The 22,353-nt window shown below is 35.6% G+C and overlaps 1 protein-coding gene across 9 annotated transcripts in view; it reads left to right on the forward strand.

The window, feature by feature from the left end:
- Nucleotides 1–22,353, forward strand: part of SLC41A2 (solute carrier family 41 member 2) — a 124,773-nt gene that overhangs the window by 69,901 nt on the left and 32,519 nt on the right. For all 9 annotated transcript variants that reach the window (XM_025462277.3, XM_035695964.2, XM_049115357.1 and 6 more), the window contains 4 exons: nucleotides 5,444–5,591; nucleotides 10,112–10,191; nucleotides 13,359–13,490; nucleotides 15,229–15,377. In XM_025462277.3, the coding sequence (XP_025318062.1) occupies nucleotides 5,444–5,591; nucleotides 10,112–10,191; nucleotides 13,359–13,490; nucleotides 15,229–15,377 (509 nt within the window). The remainder of the gene's footprint in view (nucleotides 1–5,443; nucleotides 5,592–10,111; nucleotides 10,192–13,358; nucleotides 13,491–15,228; nucleotides 15,378–22,353) is intronic.

Genomic DNA, 22,353 nt, shown 5'->3' on the forward strand with positions numbered 1-22,353 from the left:
CATGGTGATATACTAAGAAATTAATACAAAATATTCTTTTGACTAGGATCATTTAAATGTATTTCATTTCTAAGGAAGACATTTTATTTTTTATTTTTTAAAATTTTATTATTTTATTTTATTTTATTTTATTTTATTTTTATTTATGATAGTCACAGAGAGAGAGAGAGGCAGAGACATAGGCAGAGGGAGAAGCAGGCTCCATGCACCGGGAGCCGGATGTGGGATTCGATCCCAGGTCTCCAGGATCGCGCCCTGGGCCAAAGGCAGGTGCCAAACCGCTGCGCCACCCAGGGATCCTGGAAGACATTATTTTAGATTTTGATATTAGTACATAAGTTCATGGTTGGCTTTTAAAAAAAAATTTTTTTTAAAGATTTTATTTATTCATGAGAGACACAGGGAGACAGAGAGAGAGGCAGAGACACAGGCAGAGGGAGAAGCAGGCTCCATGCAGGGAGCCCGACGTGGGACTCTATCCCAGGTCTCCAGGATCATGCCCTGGGCCAAGGGCAGGCACTAAACCACTGAGCCACCGGGCTGCCCCATGGTTGGCTTCTAATCAACTATTTTCTCTTGCCGATTGAGTCATTAGTGGTTTTCTAAAAGTAATTATTTAATTTTATGACATCTATAAAGCACCAACATATCCTACAAAGAGAAATGTTTTAGAATCTTCCCTTTTCCAATATTTGTAATTTTTCCTTTGCCATCAGAATTGGGTTAGCTGTCAACCAGGAAAAAGATAAGAGGGTCCTATACAATCATAATTTGGTAGGAACAGGCATATTAGATTTGGCAGGAAGTTGAGATAGAATGCATTTACGGTAAATTGATTTTAGAAATTTTTATTTTTAACATAGTCACCCTGAGTTTTTAAACCATTTAATGTTAACATTTTACCCCATTTGCTTTGTCTGTTATTCTTTCTCTCTCCATCTCTCTCTACATCTATGTATGTATATTTGTATATATTTTTTCTTTGTTTTTTGGACATGAAGATTTTAAGACTATTAAACAATGAAAAAGATTTTTCCATTGTTAGAATTTTTAAAGATTGAGGTACAATTCACATGTGACACAATTCACCTTTAAAAAGTATATCATTCAGGACACCTGGGTGGCTCAGTCAGTTGAGCGTCTGCCTTTAGCTTGGGTCATGATCCCAGGGTCCTGGAATTGAGTCCTGCATTGAGCTCCTTGCTCAGAGGGGAACCTGCTTCTCCTTCTACCTGCCACTCCCCCTGCTCATGCTCTCTCTCTCTTTCTCTCTGACAAATAAATAAAATCTTAAAAGAAAAATTTTTGAAGTGTACAATTCAGTGGTTTTTAGTGCATTCATAAGATCGTATAACCTATTATATAATTCCAGAACACTTTCATTACCCCTAAAAGAAACTTTTAGCTCTCACTCCCCATTCTACTACCCTTTGCCCAGATCCTTCAACCAGTAGTCTACTTTCTATGGGTTTACCTGATCTAGACATTTCAAAAAAATGGAATCATCCAATATATGACGTTTTATGTCCAGCTTCTTTCAATTAATATGTTTTTAAGTTTCATCTGTATTGCAGCATGAATCAGTACTGAATAGCATTCCATTTATGAATATATCACATTTTGTTTATCCAGTTACCATTTCATGGACATTTGGGTTGCTTCCACTTTTTGGCTATTATGAAAAATGCTCCTGTGAACACGCTAGTACACATTTTTGCATGAACATATCTTTTCAGTTCTCTTAGTATTTACCTAGCAGTGGAATTTCTGGGTCATATGATGATAACTGTTTAACTTTCTGAGGAACTACCCACTCATTATTTTTAGTTTATTTACTGAGAAAATTTTCTCCCATTTTGAAAGTCTAAGTGGTGATTCTGAAGTTGGGGTGGTAGGTGCTTCTTTCCACTTCACATATCCTTCCAGAGATTAATGTTGAGGATAACTTAAAAGCTCAGTTGGATGCTCCTCTTTTGATCTGAAAACGAAGTACTGAAATAAATGTCTGACCTAGCAGAATAGTTCTTTCCATTTGTGTTTAGTGGATTTTGCCTTTAGTTTTCTGTTTGGTCCTATAAAGAGATTGTTGGCAACCTTAGTTGTATTAGGAGGTAAGGATTGCCTCCTAATTGGGATGTTATTTATCCTTATCTAATATTTTAAGAAGAAAACTGGGAATCTATTCAATAAAGATTTTTTTTTATCAATCTTCTATAAAATTCGTGGAGAAAGTGACACTGTATCATATTAGTCATATCCCTTTAAATGGAGGAAAATGTTTAAATAGATTTTGTTAGCATAATTATTTTGAAGATGTGATCTAGATAAAACCATTAGAAAATCTGGTTGGATATTACTTTAATTATAGTAATTGTTCCTACCTAATAGGGAAAAAAATTGAGTTTTTATCTAGTTCAAACATCTTTAGTCATAGGTGAGAGATCTTTAAATATCTTAAGATGAGGAAATACAAAGTTCAATCAAAGATAAGATTCTGCACAAGGATTGAAGAATTTTGTGAGGTGCCAGAAAAATTTGGTAACATTTTACTTATATCTTTAAGACTATAAGCTACAAGGATTGTGAGATCAACTCTGTTTTTAAGTTATGAGACCCCTACTATACATGATAAGTATTAGAATCATTGAAAAGAATCCAGGAATGTCCTCGCTGAAATCTCTAATAATAATAAAACCTTGATCAGCTAAAATGATATTACCAAAAATGTTTTGGGATGGTGTTACTATTTCAAGAAGGGATGGGCAACTTTTATCCTTGGGGATATTTAGAATTAAGTATAAAAATGTTGGAGAATCGGGATCCCTGGGTGGCGCAGCGGTTTAGCGCCTGTCTTTGGCCCAGGGCGCGATCCTGGAGACCCGGGATCGAATCCCACATCGGGCTCCCGGTGCATAGAGCCTGCTTCTCCCTCTGCCTGTGTCTCTGCCTCTCTCTCTCTCTCTCTCTCTCTCTCTGTGTGTGTGACTATCATAAATAAATAAAAATTTAAAAAAAAAATGTTGGAGAATCAAATTCATGGTATTAATGGTTTTATGCTAAAGAGGCAAAATATATATTTTTAAATATACTTGTAACTTAGCCTGTCAGAGAAATGTGTCAGTCTTTCTAATCTTATCTTAAATTTGTCATTAATTAATTGACTTATTTTTATAATTTTTAAATATAAATATTTGAAAATTGTATGCATTATATGAATATTTGTAAAAAACTTAAAGACTTACTGTATTTGTACATTTAATTTTTTTAATTTATAAAGATTATCCTAAGTACTTGGAAACTTTTGAGAGACATGAGAAATGTCTATGGTCAATAGAATATCTCAGGGTATTTAACAAAAGTCTGTAAATGTGACTAAATATTATTCCAGACCCTTCAAAATAATTTTTGGTTGGATGCTAGACATTGTGAACATAATAACAGTAAGTGTTCAGTTGTTTTGTTTTTCTTTACAAAATGTTTGACTTTGTTCTTGTAGGCAGTTAATTGTAGATTAGTTTGAGCCTTACAAGCCTTGGTTTCAAGCTTTATTGGCACCAGCCTTGAGTAGACTTTATTCTAGGACAGGTCCTCCTACTAAGATGTGACCCTTCTCAGGTCATGACTAAATGTTCTCAATGTTTAAAGAGGCCTCTCCTCTCTCTAGGATTGACTCTTGAATGACTTCCAGTCATTTGTAAACTCTGAGAAATGTTCATCTTAACAGCTCCCCAGTTATTCTTGGCCTAGCATTGTGGAGTTCACCCTGTGCATGCATGGTGTAGGATTCTATTCACAAGCTCTTTCTCTGATAGCTTCTTTTTCTCCAGTATTTTATCCTATGAATTCTAGCTGCCCTATCCTCACTCTGCTGGAGTTTTCCCTTCCTGAGCTGTGGTCTCCGATGTGCCTTCAGTCAAAAAACTGAGACTATTGTAGGGTGTATCTCATTCTTTCCCTTCTCTCAGGGATCACAGTCTTGCAATGTTTGTTGTCTACTGTCTGAAGACAGTTGATATCTACCCACATATCTCTATCTATTCTAATCATTTCTGAAAACACTTAAAATTTTGTTCAGAGGTGACATGCAGCATGTCTACAAAGCAAGACAAATAGCTAAGTCCAAAGTCAATGTGGCAGAGAAATATATTCACTCCATAGTAAAACATAACAAGAATGGAAAGAGAATGAATAATGTGATCAAGTAAGACAGTTTACCACAAAGGGGTTATAACAAAGTCCTGGCAATCTGCTATTTCAGTGTGTTCCAAATAGCAAGATGTTAATGATAATGGCCATGATAATTATGACAATGGTAAGTGTTCAATAAATATTAGCTAGGTGTCTGAGCACTATTCTACTTACATGTACTAATTCTCTTAAGACTCATAATAACCCCATGAAATAGATACTATTATTGTTGTCATTTGATAAGAAAATTGAAATTTATAGAAGGTAAATTTCTTGTCCAAGGTAGGTTGTAACACTGAAATGTGAAACTAGGTGGTCTGGCCAAACTATGATTAAACATAGTGTACTGTATTCTATCTTAGCATCTTAAGGGTTCTGAGAAGTTCAGCAGTGAAGAAAGGTGTTTACCTTTATTAAGCTTAGTTTTTCTATTTTATTTTGGAGCTTGGAACACTCTTTAGTATTGGGGGCATATCTATTATCAATTGATTGGCCAGTATTGCTTGGAATGCTTGTACTATAAGATCTTTGTGGGTAAAAATGTCCCATTTGATTTTAGAGTTAAGAGTTTACTAACTTTGGTATCCGATGCCATCTTCTATCAACTCTTGCTATTTCTTAGCTGTGTTCTTAAGCTCCTAAGCATTGGTTTCTTCATAAAATAGAAAAGGCAGTTTGTACCTCATACTTGTGAGGACAGTCAAATGAGATGATGCCAAGAAAGCATTTAGCATAGTACTTGGTAAATAATAGCCAAATAAATGTTAGCTTTTTTTTTTTTTTTTTACTGTTGTCCTTACTGTTATTTGCTATTCTCATCCAGTTCAGATAACTACTTCAATAAATGTCCATTGAATTAATGTATTCATTTTCAGTTACGTTATTAATGTTTTGACCTTATCTACAGTTTTATTTTTTTAATTTTTAAAAAATATTTTATTTATTTATTCATGTAAGACACAGAGAGAGAGAGAGAGGCAGAGACACAGGCAGAGGGAGAAGCAGGCTCCATGCAGGGAGCCTGATGTGGGACTCTATCCCAGGACCCCAGGATCACGCCCTGGGCCAAAGGCAGGCACTAAACCCCTGAGCGTCTCTTACCTACAGTTTTAAATTTGTGTGAAGTTCAGAGAAAATATATAGCATGTGAATATGTTGGATAACATCCTATCTCTTGGGAAACTTTTACTCTAATGTCTACAGTTGCTACATGATTAGAAGATAGATTCAAATGTTGTCTCTTTTTTAATTTTAGACAACTATTACTACATTTCTCCGTTAGTTGGTGCCTTTTTCTTGGCTCTAACTCCTATCTGGATTATAATAGCTGCTAAACATCCAGCCACAAGAACAGTTCTCCACTCGGGCTGGGAGCCTGTCATAACAGCTATGGTTATAAGTAGGTTAGTATTAAAATGTGTGTGCATGTGTTCTTTATGCCTTTATCTGTGTATATATTAAAACAGCAAAAACAAACAAAAAACAAAAAATAAAACAGCAGCCTGTTTTTATTTCTTAGGTAATTATTTTATATAGCGAAGTTGTAAGAATCCTCATCACAGTGGAATTTTTAACAACAAAAAAGAGACCACCTTAGAGGTCTAGCAACCAGGTATTGATCAAATAAATTGTAGTGTAGTCACAAAATAGAATATTAGCCACTAAAAACAACATTGCAACATTTTTATTGATGTGGAAAGATGTTCACAGTACATTTGGTGAAAGGAGCAAGCAGCTAGAAAAGAGTATGAATTTCCTGTTAAACATGGTGTATTGACATACATTTATCTTCTTCCTTCCCGAAACTACTAAAATGACAGTAATAGAACAGAAAAGCTATAAAACCACAAAGACAGAAGGGGAGCAGAGAGGACAGCAGGTGTGAGATTCAACAAAATTAATAAAGTAGAAATCAGATGGATGATTTTTAACTGAACTAGCAGAATGGAAAAAGCTAAAATCTAACCTGCAGGCCAAGGGACACCCATCAGAAGCAAACCAATCTGAGATTTGAGCCTCAGAAACCCAGAAAGGTGGAGTAATTAGATGCGCACTAAATATTTCTCAGAGCTACAATGAAGAAGAGTGGTTGAAAGTTTATGTAAGAAGCAATTAGATCCCAAAATCCCTTCTTCAGCTTAACCACCCGAGTGACTGCTCCCTCCCACCTTGGCAGAAGACAAGATTTAACTCTGGAGAGACCAAATCAGAGAGGCCATGGATTTAGAACACCTGCACATCTTTAAAAAAAAAAAAAAAAGAAAAGAAACACCTGCACATATGAGGGTGTGGATTACACACTGTCTGAAAAATAAGATTAGGTGAAAATTAAACAAAAAAAAAAAGATTAAGTGAAAATTTAGATGCTAAACAGTGAAAACCCTACCCCACTTCCTTTTCTTTGCTCATGGAATGCTGGCAGTCAAGCCTCTACCCTCAGGCAAAAAATCAGAATAATTCCTTTCTGGGGAAACTTATCAGCACAAAAGAAAAAATTGTGGTTACTGACCCTTGTGGGTCCTTTCATGAAAGAGCTGCGTGGCCACCTGACCATTCTTTAGGAGGCCCACCTGCTGACGAGCTCTGCCTGTGTATACACAGTGTGCTGTGCTGAACCCCTTACAGAGGAGTGGACAGTAAAAATGTCTAGCGGTCGCCAGACATTTGATTAAGGCTTCTAACATGAAAGACAAAAGCAGAAAAATGGTACTCAAAGAAAGTGTAGGGATAGTTCAAAGACCTCAAAAAACTCTCATCAGTGTCCTCAGAGCAATAAGAGAATCTATGGCATCCATAAGGCATGAACAGATTGCTCTAATAAGGAACAGATTGCTCTAATTACTAATAAGTACCCCCCAAATTAGGAAAAATATGGGACAAAGCAACAAGTAAAAGTGAGGAAATCTAATTGAAAAGCAGCAAGAGCTCTTAGGAATTAGAAATCTATAGAGGCACCTGGGTGGCTGAGTCAGTTAAGCAACTGACTCTTGATTTCAGCTCAGGTCATGATCCTGGGATCCAGCCCCATGTCAGACTCTGCATTCAGCCCTGGAGTCTACTTGTCCCTCTCCCTCAGCCCCTCCTCCTGCTCTCCATCTCTCAAATAAATAAATAAAATCTTTAAATAGCTGAAACAAAAAAGCACAGTAAAAAGTTGGAAGATAGAACTGAGGAGAACTGTTCTGGAAAATAGAACAGATAGCAAAGAGGTTGGCAACTGGAGGCAAAGAACAAAGAGAAGAAATTACCAAAGAAATAATGTAAGAAAATTCCCTGGAACCAAAGACTGTGGGCTTCCAGCCTGAAAGGGCCCACTAATACTCAGCACAGTGAATACCAGGAGAGACCCAAATCAGAAGACCTTCCTCTAAATCCCAAAATCTTCTGGAGAGAAAAGATGAGTTACATAGAAAGCATTGGGAATCTGGATGATGTCCAATAGCAACACCTAAAGTTATTCTTCAAAATTCTGAGGGAAATTATTTTGAACATAAAGTGTGGTCGTGATATCAACCAAATGTAAGGATGGAATCAAGAAATTTTCAGACATGCAGGATCTCAGAAAATTTGCTTCCCATTTGCCCTTTCATATAAAAGCTGGTAGAGAAGATATGGCCTATCAAAATGAGGACATAAATCAAGAAAGAAGGTGACAAAGGAATGAGGAAACCCACTCCATGAGGACATGTATGGTTCATTTTTCTGTGATGTAGATTGCTTTTTTGTAAGATTCAGGCAGTAGGGTCCTATGAAATGCTGGGACTTGGTCATGGTGCACAGACCAAGACCTGGCATGGGGAGACTGAAGGGAAGATGCAGGGAAGAACAGCTGTGCAGCAGGCCTCCAGGCCACCATCCAGGTTGGCAGGAGGACAGTGGGCTTAAGGAGGAATGTTTCTAAGAAACAAAAATGGAATTGATGAGTTACCTGATGAGTTTGACTCTATTCAGAGGCATTTCGTGAACTTTGTTAGAAAGTTGAGACTGAATGACTAATAAGTACCCCCCAAATTAGGAAAAATATGGGACAAAGCAACAAGTAAAAGTGAGGAAATCTAATAATGCACTTGGTGGCTCAGTTGTGAATAATTCCTAAAGTAAAGCCTAAATTTTTTTCACCCAAAATTATATAACCAAGTTGGCAAGTTAAGGGGAGAAAGGGAATTATGAAGGATCTGAAGTGCAAGTGAGATTAAATCCTCATCTGTCACAGTGGAGGTCATTAGGTAAATGTCTAAAATTAAAATCAAGAAGTCACAGTATAAACACATTATTTAGAAATATAGAATTAAACGCCAGAAGCAACAGCTAGAGAAGTTGAAAAAAATTGCTAGTGGAGAACAGGTTCTAGGAGGGGGGGCTGGGCACGATTTAATAAGCTCTGTTGTACTTTCACTTTTAAAATAATGTACATATGTTTATTTGGTAAAGATAAAATGTAATAAAAGTGAAGAGAGAACTATCTTTACCGTGTGAGTTGTGTGTGTGTGTGTGTGTGAGTTATTATTTTTAAAGATGTTTAAAAATGTCTGGGAGGCTATATACCAGCATGCTAACAATATAGCTCTGAATGATGGTACAGTGGATTTTTGTTTTCTTCTTTTGTCTTTTCTTATTTTTCTATGATATTTTGTTACCTGGGTCATAAAAACATAATAAGATGTGTTTTAGCAAGTATTCATGTTGTATTCACAGCATGAACCTGTGCATTTTGGCACAGAAATTTATTCTCTGACACATAAAACTAGTTTTTCTATGAAATATATATATATTTTTTTAAATTAGAGCTTAAATTATTAAAATACTGCAAAGGAACTTTACAGTGTAACTTCTATTTTATTTTTTTACAGTGTAACTTTTAATGGGGCATCCTAGTAATTTAGGCATATTAGGCCACAATTTATTTATTTTGCTAAAAATTAAATAATATTTAATAAGTTCCTGATGTTAACTATCAGATATCGGTAGAACATTTGATCTGATATTTTTACAGTCAACCCCACTATCTGATAACATGGGGTTTATTTTTCTGTAATGTAGATGACATTTTCCCGGAAGATTTAGACAACAGGATCCCATGGGGTATAGGGACTGGCAGTGTTTTATGGGACTTAGACCAAGAAACTGAAGGTAACCAATTGGTAATGGTCTTAGAAACTTGAAAAATCTCCAAGCTCCATAGAGACAGTCAGAGTATATGGCTTGCTGCTATACAACTGTATGTTATTTTTCCAGACCTCTGTCCTCAAAATCAGGTCTTTCTATGGCTACAGCTCATTAATTTCCCAGGGATAAGATGCTACACCTATCTAGTTTTAACACAATAAAAATGATCTAATACTTTGTTGATTTCAAATATGAAAAAATAACCTTTTAAAAACTATTTTTTTAGGGGGATCTGGCAGGCTCAGTTGGTAGAATATGACTCTTGATCTTGGGGTCAGAGTTGTGAGTTCAAGCCCCACATTGAGTGTAGAGCTTTAAAAAACCAAACTATTTTTTAAATTATAGGAACAATAAATGCACATGATTTTTAAAAACTAGTAAATAGAAAAGGATGTAAAATAACCCACAATCTTTTGTTAGTCCCTCCACCCAGAGATAGACATTGTTAATAATTTCATATATATCCTTCCAGACATTTTAATGCACTTAAAACATATTCTTTTCCTTTTTATAAAGAACATATCTTGGAGATCAGAAGGAGAGGTCTGACATGTAGGACTATAGCCTTATTCCATGTTTTATTTCCAACATTTCCTGTTAACATTGACTTTTACTTTGAATGTTTTTCCTTTGTATTCTTTTTTTTAAATGTCTAAAATTTTATTTTTAAAAGTAGAGATCTTTGTATGTAAAGGACAGCTTCAAATTAGTAGATTTCTTTTCTCTTCCCTAAATTACATGATTTTCTATTTTTCAGCATTGGGGGCCTTATCCTGGACACAACTGTATCTGACCCAAACTTGGTTGGGATTGTTGTTTATACACCAGTTATTAACGGTAAGAATTAGATATACCATTTCATAATGGTATCAAATCATTATATACTCTCAGTTGCTACCAGGAATTTTAGGGTTCAGATTTTAAGAGGTGTATCTTCCCCTCTCTCCCATTCTCCCTTCACCCCCAGCTTCTTCATGGTAGAAATGACATTCTCTGTTCTCAGTATGCACAACATATTTTTGGAAAGAACTGTTTCTCTTACTACTTGATATTTGAGAGTGAAACATACTTGATTTTTAAGATTAGTGTGGCAAAATAATGATATTTCGATTCTGGATTATCATTTACTTTGAGTTTATCTGCTATCTCATGTTTTGCTACTGTTCCTGTCCATTTATGTGGATCAATTAGAGTTAGCTAGGTTTAAACATTGTTTAAGTCAATTCAGTTCATTAAAATCTGTCACTCCTCTGTGAATCCCTTTAAGATCTGCCTTATATTTTTTTCTTACCTATAAAATGAGAATTATAATACTTAGGTTCACACGGGTTTTTGTATGAATTCCATTTAATAAGATAATTTTAATCTACTCGTACTGGCTTTTGGTCTGGCTGTCATTAAATTGGATTTTAGTATAGCCTACACCAATATAATTTAAAAAGTAATTCTACCTGAGGGAAACCATGTCACAGGGTATGCTACAAATTTAATATAAATTGTTTTTGTATATTTATATGTAATAATATATGTTGTATGAAGGCAAGTTCTCCAAAATCCAACTTCATACCTAAAATTTCAACTCCTCCTGCCTGTCAAATCAAGTTTGAATTCTTCTGCTTCCCTTTCAATGGCCCTCTACATGTGTACATACATACATACATGTACATACATGCATGCATGTGTACATACATGTGTACAACTTTTTCCTTTGTCTTTCTAACCAGATTCTTATTTCGTGGCCCTACAAAGATCTAATTTTCATTGCCTGGAATTACTGCTTTACTTCGACCTGTTCAAATCCTCTTCAGTGATTATTAGTTGATGAAGTCACTAGCATAAATATTATCCACTAATACCATGAGAGTTGTATTGTCCAACATTTCAGTGAAAAATTTGTATTATAACAACCCTGTTATTAGTAAGGTTTTAATCAGTGTTTCTGTTACTTCATCTTACATAAGAAACAATTCTGGAGCTTCCCCAAAGTGCTCCTCTTTGAAGCCATGATATTACCTGGTAGTAAAAACTTTTTTGGATCTCAGTAAGTGAATCTCTTTAGTTGGATATCACAGTGAGCTCACTGTATGTTAAATTCCACTCATTAAAAACATTGATAGAGAAGATCCATTCCATTGTCCTCAAAAAAGGTGGAGCTTTTGAGAATTGAATTTCATTTTTTGATATGCTAGAGGATGTACTATTTAAAGGACCCATCACCATCATCATTTGCTAACTAGTTGGTACCTACTATGTACCCGATAATGCAGGTCTTTTATGCATATCATTTCATCCTCACAATAAGAAAGTAATGTGCCCGTCATCTCACACCTAGTAAGTGGTAACTCAGCATTTAAACCCAGATCTTGGGGCAGCCCGGGTGGCTCAGCGGTTTGGCACCGCCTTCAGCCTGGGGTGTAATCCTGGAGACCCCGGGGTTGAGTCCCATGTTGGGCTCCATGCATGGGGCCTGCTTCTCCTTCTGCCTCTCTATCTCTCACTCTCTCTCTGTCTTTCTCTCTTTCAAGAATAAATAAATAAAATCTTTTTAAAAATAATAATAAAAAAAAAATAAACCCAGATCTGCTTGATTCCAAAGCCTATGCTTTTTCCCCCCTCAAAATTACTAATTTATCTGTTTTATTAGTTACAAAAATACACACTTTGTTTAAAGTAAGGGCATATCAGTGTTGATATTGTGACTAAGATATCTTTTAATGCTTATTAACATCTCTCAGAACTAGTAGCATTTTCAAAAATAGATTTCACAAAATACTAGTTCAGTGAGGTATTAATAGTATAATTTGATAAGTGAGCTTTGTGGTCTATTAAGTTTGGGAAGTATTAGGTCAAATAGATTTCTTTACTCCAGGATTTTTTTTTAATTTATTTATGATAGTCACAGAGAGAGAGAGAGAGAGGCAGAGACACAGGCAGAGGGAGAAGCAGGCTCCATGCACCGAGAGCCCGACGTGGGATTCGATCCCGGGTCTCCAGGATCGCGCCCTGGGCCAAAGGCAGGCGCCAAACCACTGCGCCACCCAGGGATCCCAGCTCCAGGATTTCTTAAAGCCTTAATCATGCTAATATGAACCTCTCCTGAGACTTCTGCTAGCAAGGGGTTAAGATTTCTAGAACTAACCTTCCTTCGGACCCCAGACCATACTTTGGGAACTACTGATCTAGGGCTTATCATATATCTTTACCACAGTATACTTTCAAATAATAATCTAGCCCATTTATATAAAGGGTAAGCACCTTATATCAGTATACCTAGATTTTCACTTCTTTTTCTTATGTATTCTTTTTGTCATACATTTTGCTTTGTTATAAATCCTATATACATTGTTATTATTTTTGCTTTCAGTGGCCGGTTATTTTTAAGGAGATTAAAAATGAGAAAATGGTATCTTCTCTATTTTCTAATATATTTTACATTTCTAACACCCTTCTTTCCTGTGTGTAGTTCCAGATTTCCATCTGGTTTTATGTTCCTTTTGCCAAGAGAAATTCATGTTTCTTGTAGGACAGGTTTGTAAGGTATTTGAGAGGATAATCTAGGTTGAAAGTTGACTTTCTTGAGTTTTTTTTTTTCAGTCCTTCATACCAATTTCTTTAGTGACCTAAGAAGAAAAATATCAAGCCTTGTCTGTTTGAAAAAAAATCAAGCTTATTTTTCCTCTCATTAAGGTGATAAGCATTAAACATCTTGCTACCTATCTTTATATCTTGACTATGATAGTAATTTAAAAAAATTATTTAGTCTGGTCAGCTTTCAGTTGGATGAGTCAGATTTGAAAAAATAATGCATGAGTCTTTCATAACAATGACTTTATGTCTTTGGAATATGTACCTTAACATTAAATAAATCAACATCTCAGAAGAATTCTTTTTTGTTTGTTTGTTTTATTGGCTCAGGATATAACACAAAGAGCCTTGCCTTTGGTTGAATTTTTACAGTTGTTTAAAATAGGAGGATAATTGGTTTGTTTTTCCTTATGTTTCAGGTATTGGTGGTAATTTGGTAGCCATTCAGGCTAGCAGGATTTCTACCTACCTCCATTTACATAGCATTCCAGGAGAATTGCCTGATGAACCCAAAGGTTGTTACTATCCATTTAGAACTTTTTTTGGACCAGGTATGTGCTTGTGGATTTTTACATATTTTTTATCAGGAATAATTCTTCACTGATAATAGAGATGGGCGACATTTGCTGAGTACATATTTTGATAGTTTTGCATGACTTTTTAATTTCTGAGACCCGAATAGATTTTAAATAGAGTAGATTGTGTTCATTAAATCTCAGTGAACAAAAAGTCATTTATATCAATTCTGCAGTTGCTGAGGAATTTTGTATACTTTTTCTGTTTCATCCTATTTTCTGGGATGTCTTGTTCATGAGTCAAGAAAGAGGAACCTTTTACCCACAGGAAAACACTGCTAGGTGATTTAGAGAGACAGATATACTGTCTTTCCTATATTAATCCTTTTGGCTTTTTTTTTTTAAGATTTTATTTATTCATTCATGAGAGACAGAGAGAGAGAGGCAGAGACACAGGCATTGGGGAAGCCCAACGTGGGAACTCAATCCCCAGTCTCCAGGATCACACCCTAGGCCAAAGGTGGTGCTAAACCGCTGAGCCACCCGGGCTGCCCCCTTTTGGCTTTTCTAAATGTAGACATTGGATCCCAAACAAACGGAAGGAGAGGGAAAAACCTCTATAATAAGGAACAGCATCCTGTGTCACCCAGGAAGTGACTACCAAAAAACTATGACCACAGTATTAAACCTCACAATTCTTATCACTTCTTTTCTGAGGAAAATAAAGGTTATTATTGACTTTTTTTAAAACTTAAATTCAATTAATATATAGTGTATTTTTAGCTTCAGAGGTAGAGTTCAGTGATTCATCATCAGTTGCATATAGCACCCAGTCACATCATGTGCCCTCCTAATGCCCATCACCCAGTTATCTTGATCCCCCACCCACCTCCCCTCCAGCCATCCTCAATTTGTTTTTCCTATGATCAGCAATCTCTTATGGTTTGTCTCCCTCTCTGATTCCTTCCCATTCTGTTTTCCCCTCCCTTCCCCTATGCTCTTCTGTTTTGTTTCATAATTCCACATGAGTAAGATCATGTAATAATTGTCTTTCTCTGACTGACTTATTTTGCTCCGCATAATACCCTCTAGTTCCATCCATGTCATTTCAACGGCAAGATTCATTTTTTTGATGGCTGAGTAATATTCCATGGTATGTATATGTGTGTATACATATATATGTATATATACACATATGTATATACACACACACACACATACATATGTGTATATAGATACACTCACACACACACATACATATACACCACATCTTTATCCATTCCCTGCCAGTGGACATCTGGGCTCTTTCTGTTGTTTGGCTGTTGTGGACACGGCTGCTATAAACATTGGGGTGCAGATGCCTTTTTGGATCACTACATTTGTTATTATTGACTTTTGAGTAAGAATCAGAAATGCCCAGTGAAATATCAGTAAAAGAACTCTGAAGGAAAAGTAAAATTAAAACATTCCTATGCTTTAAGAATTTTGTTTTCTTTTGTTCTCCCTCTGATATCACTGTAGATATAAAAGTCTGGCCAGTGTTCTTCATAGCAAGTTTTTGTCAACTTCCTGCCATTTAATTAGCACATAACATATAGTGAGAATTTTAAAGAATTAAGTAAACTGTGAATGGTTGAAATGTATTGTTAGCCACAGAATTTTACGAAATGCTATACAGTATAGTAACTAGAAAGTAATCCTTAAATTTTAACAACCGTGACTTATTAGTACCCAAGCTAGGATTTTGTTTTGACTTTTATGTTTTCTACTACAGGAGTGAATAATAAGTCTGCTCAAGTTCTACTGCTTTTAGTGATTCCCGGACATTTAATTTTCCTCTACACTATTCATTTGATGAAAAGTGGTCACACTTCTTTAACTGTGATCTTCATAGTGGTATACTTATTTGCTGCTGTACTACAGGTAAGAGTTAAAACCTCTGGTAATCTTTTTTTTTATCCTCAGACTGCTGTAACAAGCATAAATATGTAAATCTAAGAGCACATAAACTATTTTAACATTTCAAAAAGCAACTGAGGGGCACCTGGGTGGCTCAGTTGGTTAAGCATCTGCCTTGGGCTCAGGTCATGATTCCAGGGTCCTGGGATCCAGCTGTGTCAGACTCCCTACTCAGTGGGGAGTCTGCTTCTCCTTTTCCCTCTGCCCCTCTACCTGCTCCTTCTCTTTCTCCCTCTCTCTCTAATTAATTAATTAATTAAATCTTTTTAAAAAAAATAAAGCAACTGAATGACTTTGTATAGATTCCATCTTCCTAAAACCAAGAAATTCATTTTTAATACAATCTAATAAATAGAACCTTCAGATTTCTTGTTTCCGGAATTCCATGTCTCCCTTTCCCTCCCTCCCTCCCTCCCTCCCTCCCTCTTTCTTTTCTTTTCTTTTCTTTTTTTTATTTTATTCTTTTCTTTTCTTTTCTTTTCTTTTCTTTTCTTTTCTTTTCTTTTCTTTCTTTTCTTTCTCCTCTTGTTTCACATGAACACATTTTCTGATAGATTCCTGAGAGCTTTTGCATGTTGTAAAGTGCTTTTACATGAATAGGTTGAATGGATATAAAATTCTTTCTTTTAGAATTTTGAAGGCTTTGTTTGCTTCAATGCTTTTTAACTTCTGTTACCCATCAAGAATAACTGGTGCTGTTCTCACTGCAGATCTCATTGTACATAAGTTCTTTTTATCTCCCTAGAAGCTTGAAAGATCTCTTTTTTTACCCCTTGTTATTAAATTGCAGGTTGATGGGCCCTGGTTTGGATATACTTTGTTTTGTTGAACATCGTTTGACCCTTTCAATCTAAAAAATCCGTGTTCTTCAGTTCTAGGAAGAGTTTTGAATTATTTCTTTGATTCTTTCCCCCTTCTTTCTTCCTGGAATCTTATTTGATTCCTAAAGCTCTTGCATTTCTGATCTTATTCTCCTTTTTGTCTTTTTTTCTGGGAGATCTCTGTGCCTTTCTACATCTTTGTTGTGTGAGTGAAATTTCAGGAGACAGTAGGGTTGAACATATATACTCACCTTGCCATCTTTATGTGGGAAACTACCATTTTAAAAATTAAGGAAATCAGCTTTGTTTTAACATCTGATCGATATAATGCACATAATTTAAAAATTAAATAGTACTGAAATGTATTCTACCTTTCCAGTTACATTCCTCAGAGATACTCACTGAAATATTTTAGCTGTTTCTTCTTATGTGTATCTGCAAGTTTTAAAGTAACATGCCTTAAACTTTAGACTTTTGCTAATAAAAAGTGAGGATTTAAGGGATTATGTTAACACCCCATTTTTTCCATATAGTTATATCACAATTTTTTGTTAAATTTGCAGCCAGTGTTTGTGTGACTATGTAAACATCACGTACTATCGAGCCGGATAGTATAGTGTGATTGTATTTCCTTTTTGTGTACTTTATTTTTCTTGGGGTTAATAATTACATCTTTTTTCCTTTGCATCATTTTCCATAAACCCAATCTTTCCAACAGTTTCCACTTTTCTTTGGCTTCTTAGGCTTGGCTTCTTGCTAAACTCTGTAGGATTAGCACCTCCTACAGTGAGAAATTCTAACCTCATAAAAGATACATTCAAATAATTTTTTGACGAGAGAATATTTAAATTTGGCCTTCAAGACCAACACTGTTCTAAGTGCATGAAACATATCGATTCACTTAATTTTCACAAAAACTCTATGAGATTTGTTCTTTTCATGTAAATCTGTGATTTTCAAAGTGAAGGCCATACAAAGCAATCCAATGTATACAGGAAAAAAAGTTAGAACATCTGTGTATTTTTTCCTCATTTGCTTAAAATGTCTATTTTCTTCTATTTTTGTGATTGTCTTATAATAAACAGATTAGCACCGTGTTAAATAAGTAGGCTTAGGTATTTTATACTAGGACTAAATAACTTAAAACTTCTGGAAAGTAAAAGCATGGAGATGAGAAAGTACAGAGTTTGTGTTGGAAAGAGAAAGTAATTCATACCCAGAATATAAGTAGGAGGAGGGAGTAGATGAGAGAAGGTTAAGAAGGTACATTAGGGCCACATAGAAAGGGCTCAAGTGCCAGGCAAGGGAGATTGGAATCTACTCTTAAAATAGCAAACACCCTATGACTTAATTGATATATATATATATATATATATATATATATATATATATATATATATTTAAGATTTTATTTATTTGACAGAAATAGTAGGAGACAGCACAAGCAGGTGGGGGGAGGGAGAAGCATGCTCCCTGCTGAGGAAGGAACCGACGTGGGCCTGGATCCCTGGACCCTGAGATCATGGCCTGAGCAGAAGGCAGACACTCACCTGCCCTTAATTGATATTTTAAGCTTTTCTATAATGCTCTGTAGTACCTGAGAGTTTATTAAAGGTCACCTATCAAATCATCATTGATTCATCCAGTAAACCTTAATTCTACTAGATGTAGAGATGGGTTTTAAATCCCAGGATGAATAAATTCAGACCCTATCTCTGGAGGGAAGACTACTACATGAACAGATAATTATATTGTAATGTAATATACAAATGCTGGGAATAGCTACATATAAGGTGCTTTCAGAGCTTGGAAGGAAAAAGCAACTAACTCTACCTAGGGAGTAATATTTTTCTACTGCGCAGTAGGGACAAAAGTTATTTCAAATGCTTTTTGCCACTGGCTTCCTTTATTGCTGTATATGATACAGTCATTTATCTCTGTGTAAGTATTATGAAAAAGGTGCATTCTTCAGTCCCATGGGAAATTTCAGAGATTGTTGTCTGATCTATTGATAAACATGCCATTTTTAGAGCATGTTTCTATTTGCAACTCCACCTCTTAGCCTCATGGATTGATTTTACATTTATGTTTATGGCTCTTTGTCAGCACATTATCACACATCATTTCACCTGAGTCAATAAGGATATAATTTTTCTGAACTTACAAAAATATTAGATTTCAGCCTATACTCAGAGAAATCCTACATGTCTTTTTCTATCCTCTGACTTAATTCTGACAAGTAAAGGTTGAAAAAATGGAGGTGAGGAAAGAGTAATATTAATCATCTGTATCTCAGTTACCTTCTTATAAGATGGGAGGAATAAGAGTACGTACCTCATAATAATAATAATAATATTATTTTTAAGATTAAATGAGTTAATTATAGAAAACTTACTACGAAAAAAAAAAGAAAGAAAGAAAACTTACTACGTAGTAGATGCTATTTAAGTGTTAACTGATGCTGTCGTTATTAAAACTAGAAATGTAAGTGATGAGGCATTGATCTCTGATTACAATTGGAAAATATTTTTTAATCTTATAGTGTTGATTGATTTTCTTATGTATCTTTTACGACTTTCGTTTTTATGGGTTTTAGTTTTTACTATTTCCCCAAGAATCAGCTAATCTGCCAGACTAGATCTTTGCATGTACCATACATTGTATATTATTCCAGTGGAATAGCTTAGAGTCAGATTGTAAATGCTCAAATCAAACCATCATGTTCTGACACTAACATATGTGACACACATGTAAATACACACACACACACACACACACACACACTTCTTTGGAAATTGAGATTTAGATAAAAGGCCTTCCCCTGCCCACTTCAATCAATTCAAAGATGGACAGAATGATGAAATACTTTCTAAAGACAAAGATTCCTTGACCACTTTAAGACTCACTTGGGTTAACACCCAGCTCTTACTCAAATATTTTAGTTCACCCTTCCCATCCCCAAACTCTATATTTTGATGGAATATTCAGTAATAAGGTTTTCTGATGCATGTTTATTTTCTTCACATTTAGATTTCCTACCTCCTGGAGGCTAGAGACCAAGCCCTTTTCCTTATGGTCTTCTACACAAGACATTATATAGTGGTTGTTTTTGAATTCTTGGTGCTTTGCTTTCTTCCTAATATTATTTGATGAATCCCCCACCCCACCCCCTCACCACCCAATTCCCCAGCCAACTAAATGAAGGAAATCTGTTTGAAAGAAACCTCATATAGGACTTATTATAATGACATACATAGTAACAATTATTTGTAGTATTTTTGCATTTACTCAGATATCAGCTCTTCCTGGAAGCCTTATTTGAATACTTGATTTGGTCTGAGTGCCCTTATTCTGTGCCCATAGTCCCCTGTGAATATCATTATTCTAGCTTTTCCATATTTTATCAACATCATCTGTTTATGTGTGTCTCACCCATTCTAGAGAAGGGATCTTTGACTTACTCATTTTTACTCTTTTACCTAGCCCCATCTCTGCTCAGTTAGTTTTTGTTAAACTGAATGCCTATATCTTTTTTTTTTTTTTTCTGAGAGCCATTTCTTGCTGGAGCCTGGGATCACAGTAGGGTTTGGGGCTTTGCCCAGGGCTTGCTGGAGGTCTCAGAATCCATACAAAGGAGCAGGCTGAGCTGGCTAGAGCCGAGGAGGTAGGAGTGGTTGGGGGCAGGGGCCGGGGGGCTACCTCTGAATGACTATATCTTGCCAGCCATGTCTTCTTCTTCACTGAAGGGAAGAGAAAAGTTTACAACTGTATTTAAACCCATAAATGCCAGAAAAACTGAAAACTCTGAATTTTCTTCTCTTTGCTTTCAATAAACACCAGGTTTCTCTCTTTCAAATGACTTAGGTATTGAGAATAAGAGGCATTGAGAAATAAAACATAAAACCTCCAAATTCTATCAACATTCAGCCAGAATTATAAGTTTTTTTCTGAAATGTTTAGAAATGAAATGACTTGGTATCTAGAGAAAGGTAGGGGTATATAGATAAAACAGTATTGGTCATGAGGTGGTCACTGGTGAAACTGAGTGATGATACATAAGAATGGTATGGGTTCATTTATACTGTTCTGTGTATTTTTGAACTTCTGCATAATGAGTTTTAAAAATTAAGATTTTATTTAAGATGTTAACACAAGAATGTTTTATCTATTTGTTTGTTTTAGAGAGAGGGTGGGAGAGAAGGAGAGGGAAAGTCTTAAGCAGGCTCCATGCCCAAAGCAGAGACCCACACAGAATTCAGTCTTACAACCCTGAGATCATGACCTGAGCCAAAATCAAGAGTCCCATGTTTAACTGACTGAGCCATTCAGGCACCCCTAACATAAGAGTTTTTTCAGAGCACATTAACTTTCTAATTTTGGTCCTGTAGCTGACTATTTCTTATATCAAGTGAAAAATAAAAAAAGTCAACTTGAATTTGAAGTGGTTTGGGACTTGGAATGGTCAAGTATCTTGTATCTTGTTTTGCCCTTGGCACACATTAACTACAATTTTTTAAAGCTATTCTTTAAATTTTAAAAATCCACTTAGATGTTACAAATTACATTATTTAGGCATTTATCATGTGTCTTGCAATTAGAAGGAATCTAATAAATGTGTTTTTGTTGTATGCAGTAAGGCCACCGAACTACAGTTGGTAGCTGTGATGGATTATACAACTTACTTGTGTTCTTGCCCAAGGCCCAAGAGCAGTCAGGATTCGTTGGAATATGTCAAGGCCAGAATAATCTATGAGAGGCATTTATATTTCGTACATCACTGGTCGTATTGCATTTTGAGTCTTTTTTTTATTTTTTATTTTTTTCAGCAGTAAGGATAGGTTGGCACCAAGCTAACCATCCTGGACTACTCATTATATCTTTTATGCCATCAGCCAATATTTATAAGACTGCTAGCCATGGCTAAGGATATAGCTGTTGGCTTTAGAACATAATTTTTTCATCTGTGTCACATTAGCCCACTGAACCCACACTTTGATTTTATAGAACCAGAGAACCCTTTCTTCCAGAAACTTAGAGATGATTGGGGTCTTTCTTTCTAAGTGATGATTTCCTCCCCTTCACATCTTACTTATTCAGATGCTTCCTTCACTGCGCAAAGCTTGTTAATTTGTGAAATCAAAAGCATAATATGGAATTCCAGGTTCTGATGAACCTCGTTGACTTTCCTTCTAAGATCTACTGAAGGGAATCCAGATACCTTCTTCAGAGTTTTCTGTCTCTAATTCTTTGTTTGCCTTATTCTCTATAGTCTTTTTCAAGGATATAGTATTTTGACAGCATAATAAACTTAAGGTACAGAAGTAACTATCAATCAAATAAGCAGACTGGCAATTTCTTGAGCAGAAAAGGAACAAAGTACATTATGGCTTGTTTCCCTAATTAAAGTCTCTACTAGTTTCCCTTTGTGTTTGAAATCCTAACTGCTTCCTTTGTCTATGAAAAGACAAAAGCATAAAGCTGGGATGACATACCCTACAAGAAGCAAAAAATAAGCACATATAGGGTATATTAATTTGTTTTGTTATAAAATCTTTTAATGGGAAGAAAAGAGACTTTTTAGTTCTAGATGCCTATTGAAGTCCCACAAAGTGGGCCACCTGGGTGGCTCAGCGGTTAAACACCTGCCTTCAGCCCACAGGGCATGCTCCTGGAGTCCCAAGATTGAGTCCCACATCAGGCTCCCTGCATGGAGCCTGCTTCTCTCTCTGCCTGTGTCTCTGCCTCTCTCTCTCTCTCTCTCTCTCAGTCTCTCATGTATAAATAAATAAAATATTTTTAAAAAAAGGAATTCCAACAAAGTGCTTGCTAATTGGTGTAAACTATGAATCAAAACCATTTCTAAATGAAATTTTTAATTCTCTATTTTAGGCACTGTTTTGTGCAGAAAATTAGGTCATTAAGAATGCTACTAAAATTTCAGCAGCACCAAATTCCATAAGAAAGTCATTTTGAAAGTTGGTTGTAGAAAACCTTTGCTCCTGGCTCTGTTGTTTCATGTGAGGGAGACAAAATATTTCCATTAAATGGTGTAATGACAAGTTCTCAATATATAAAATTGAGAATTGTACATATCAGGATTTTTATCAAATCCATAATAC

The sequence above is a fragment of the Canis lupus genome, chromosome 10, assembly GCF_003254725.2.
Source record: "Canis lupus dingo isolate Sandy chromosome 10, ASM325472v2, whole genome shotgun sequence".
Taxonomy (NCBI): domain Eukaryota; kingdom Metazoa; phylum Chordata; class Mammalia; order Carnivora; family Canidae; genus Canis; species Canis lupus.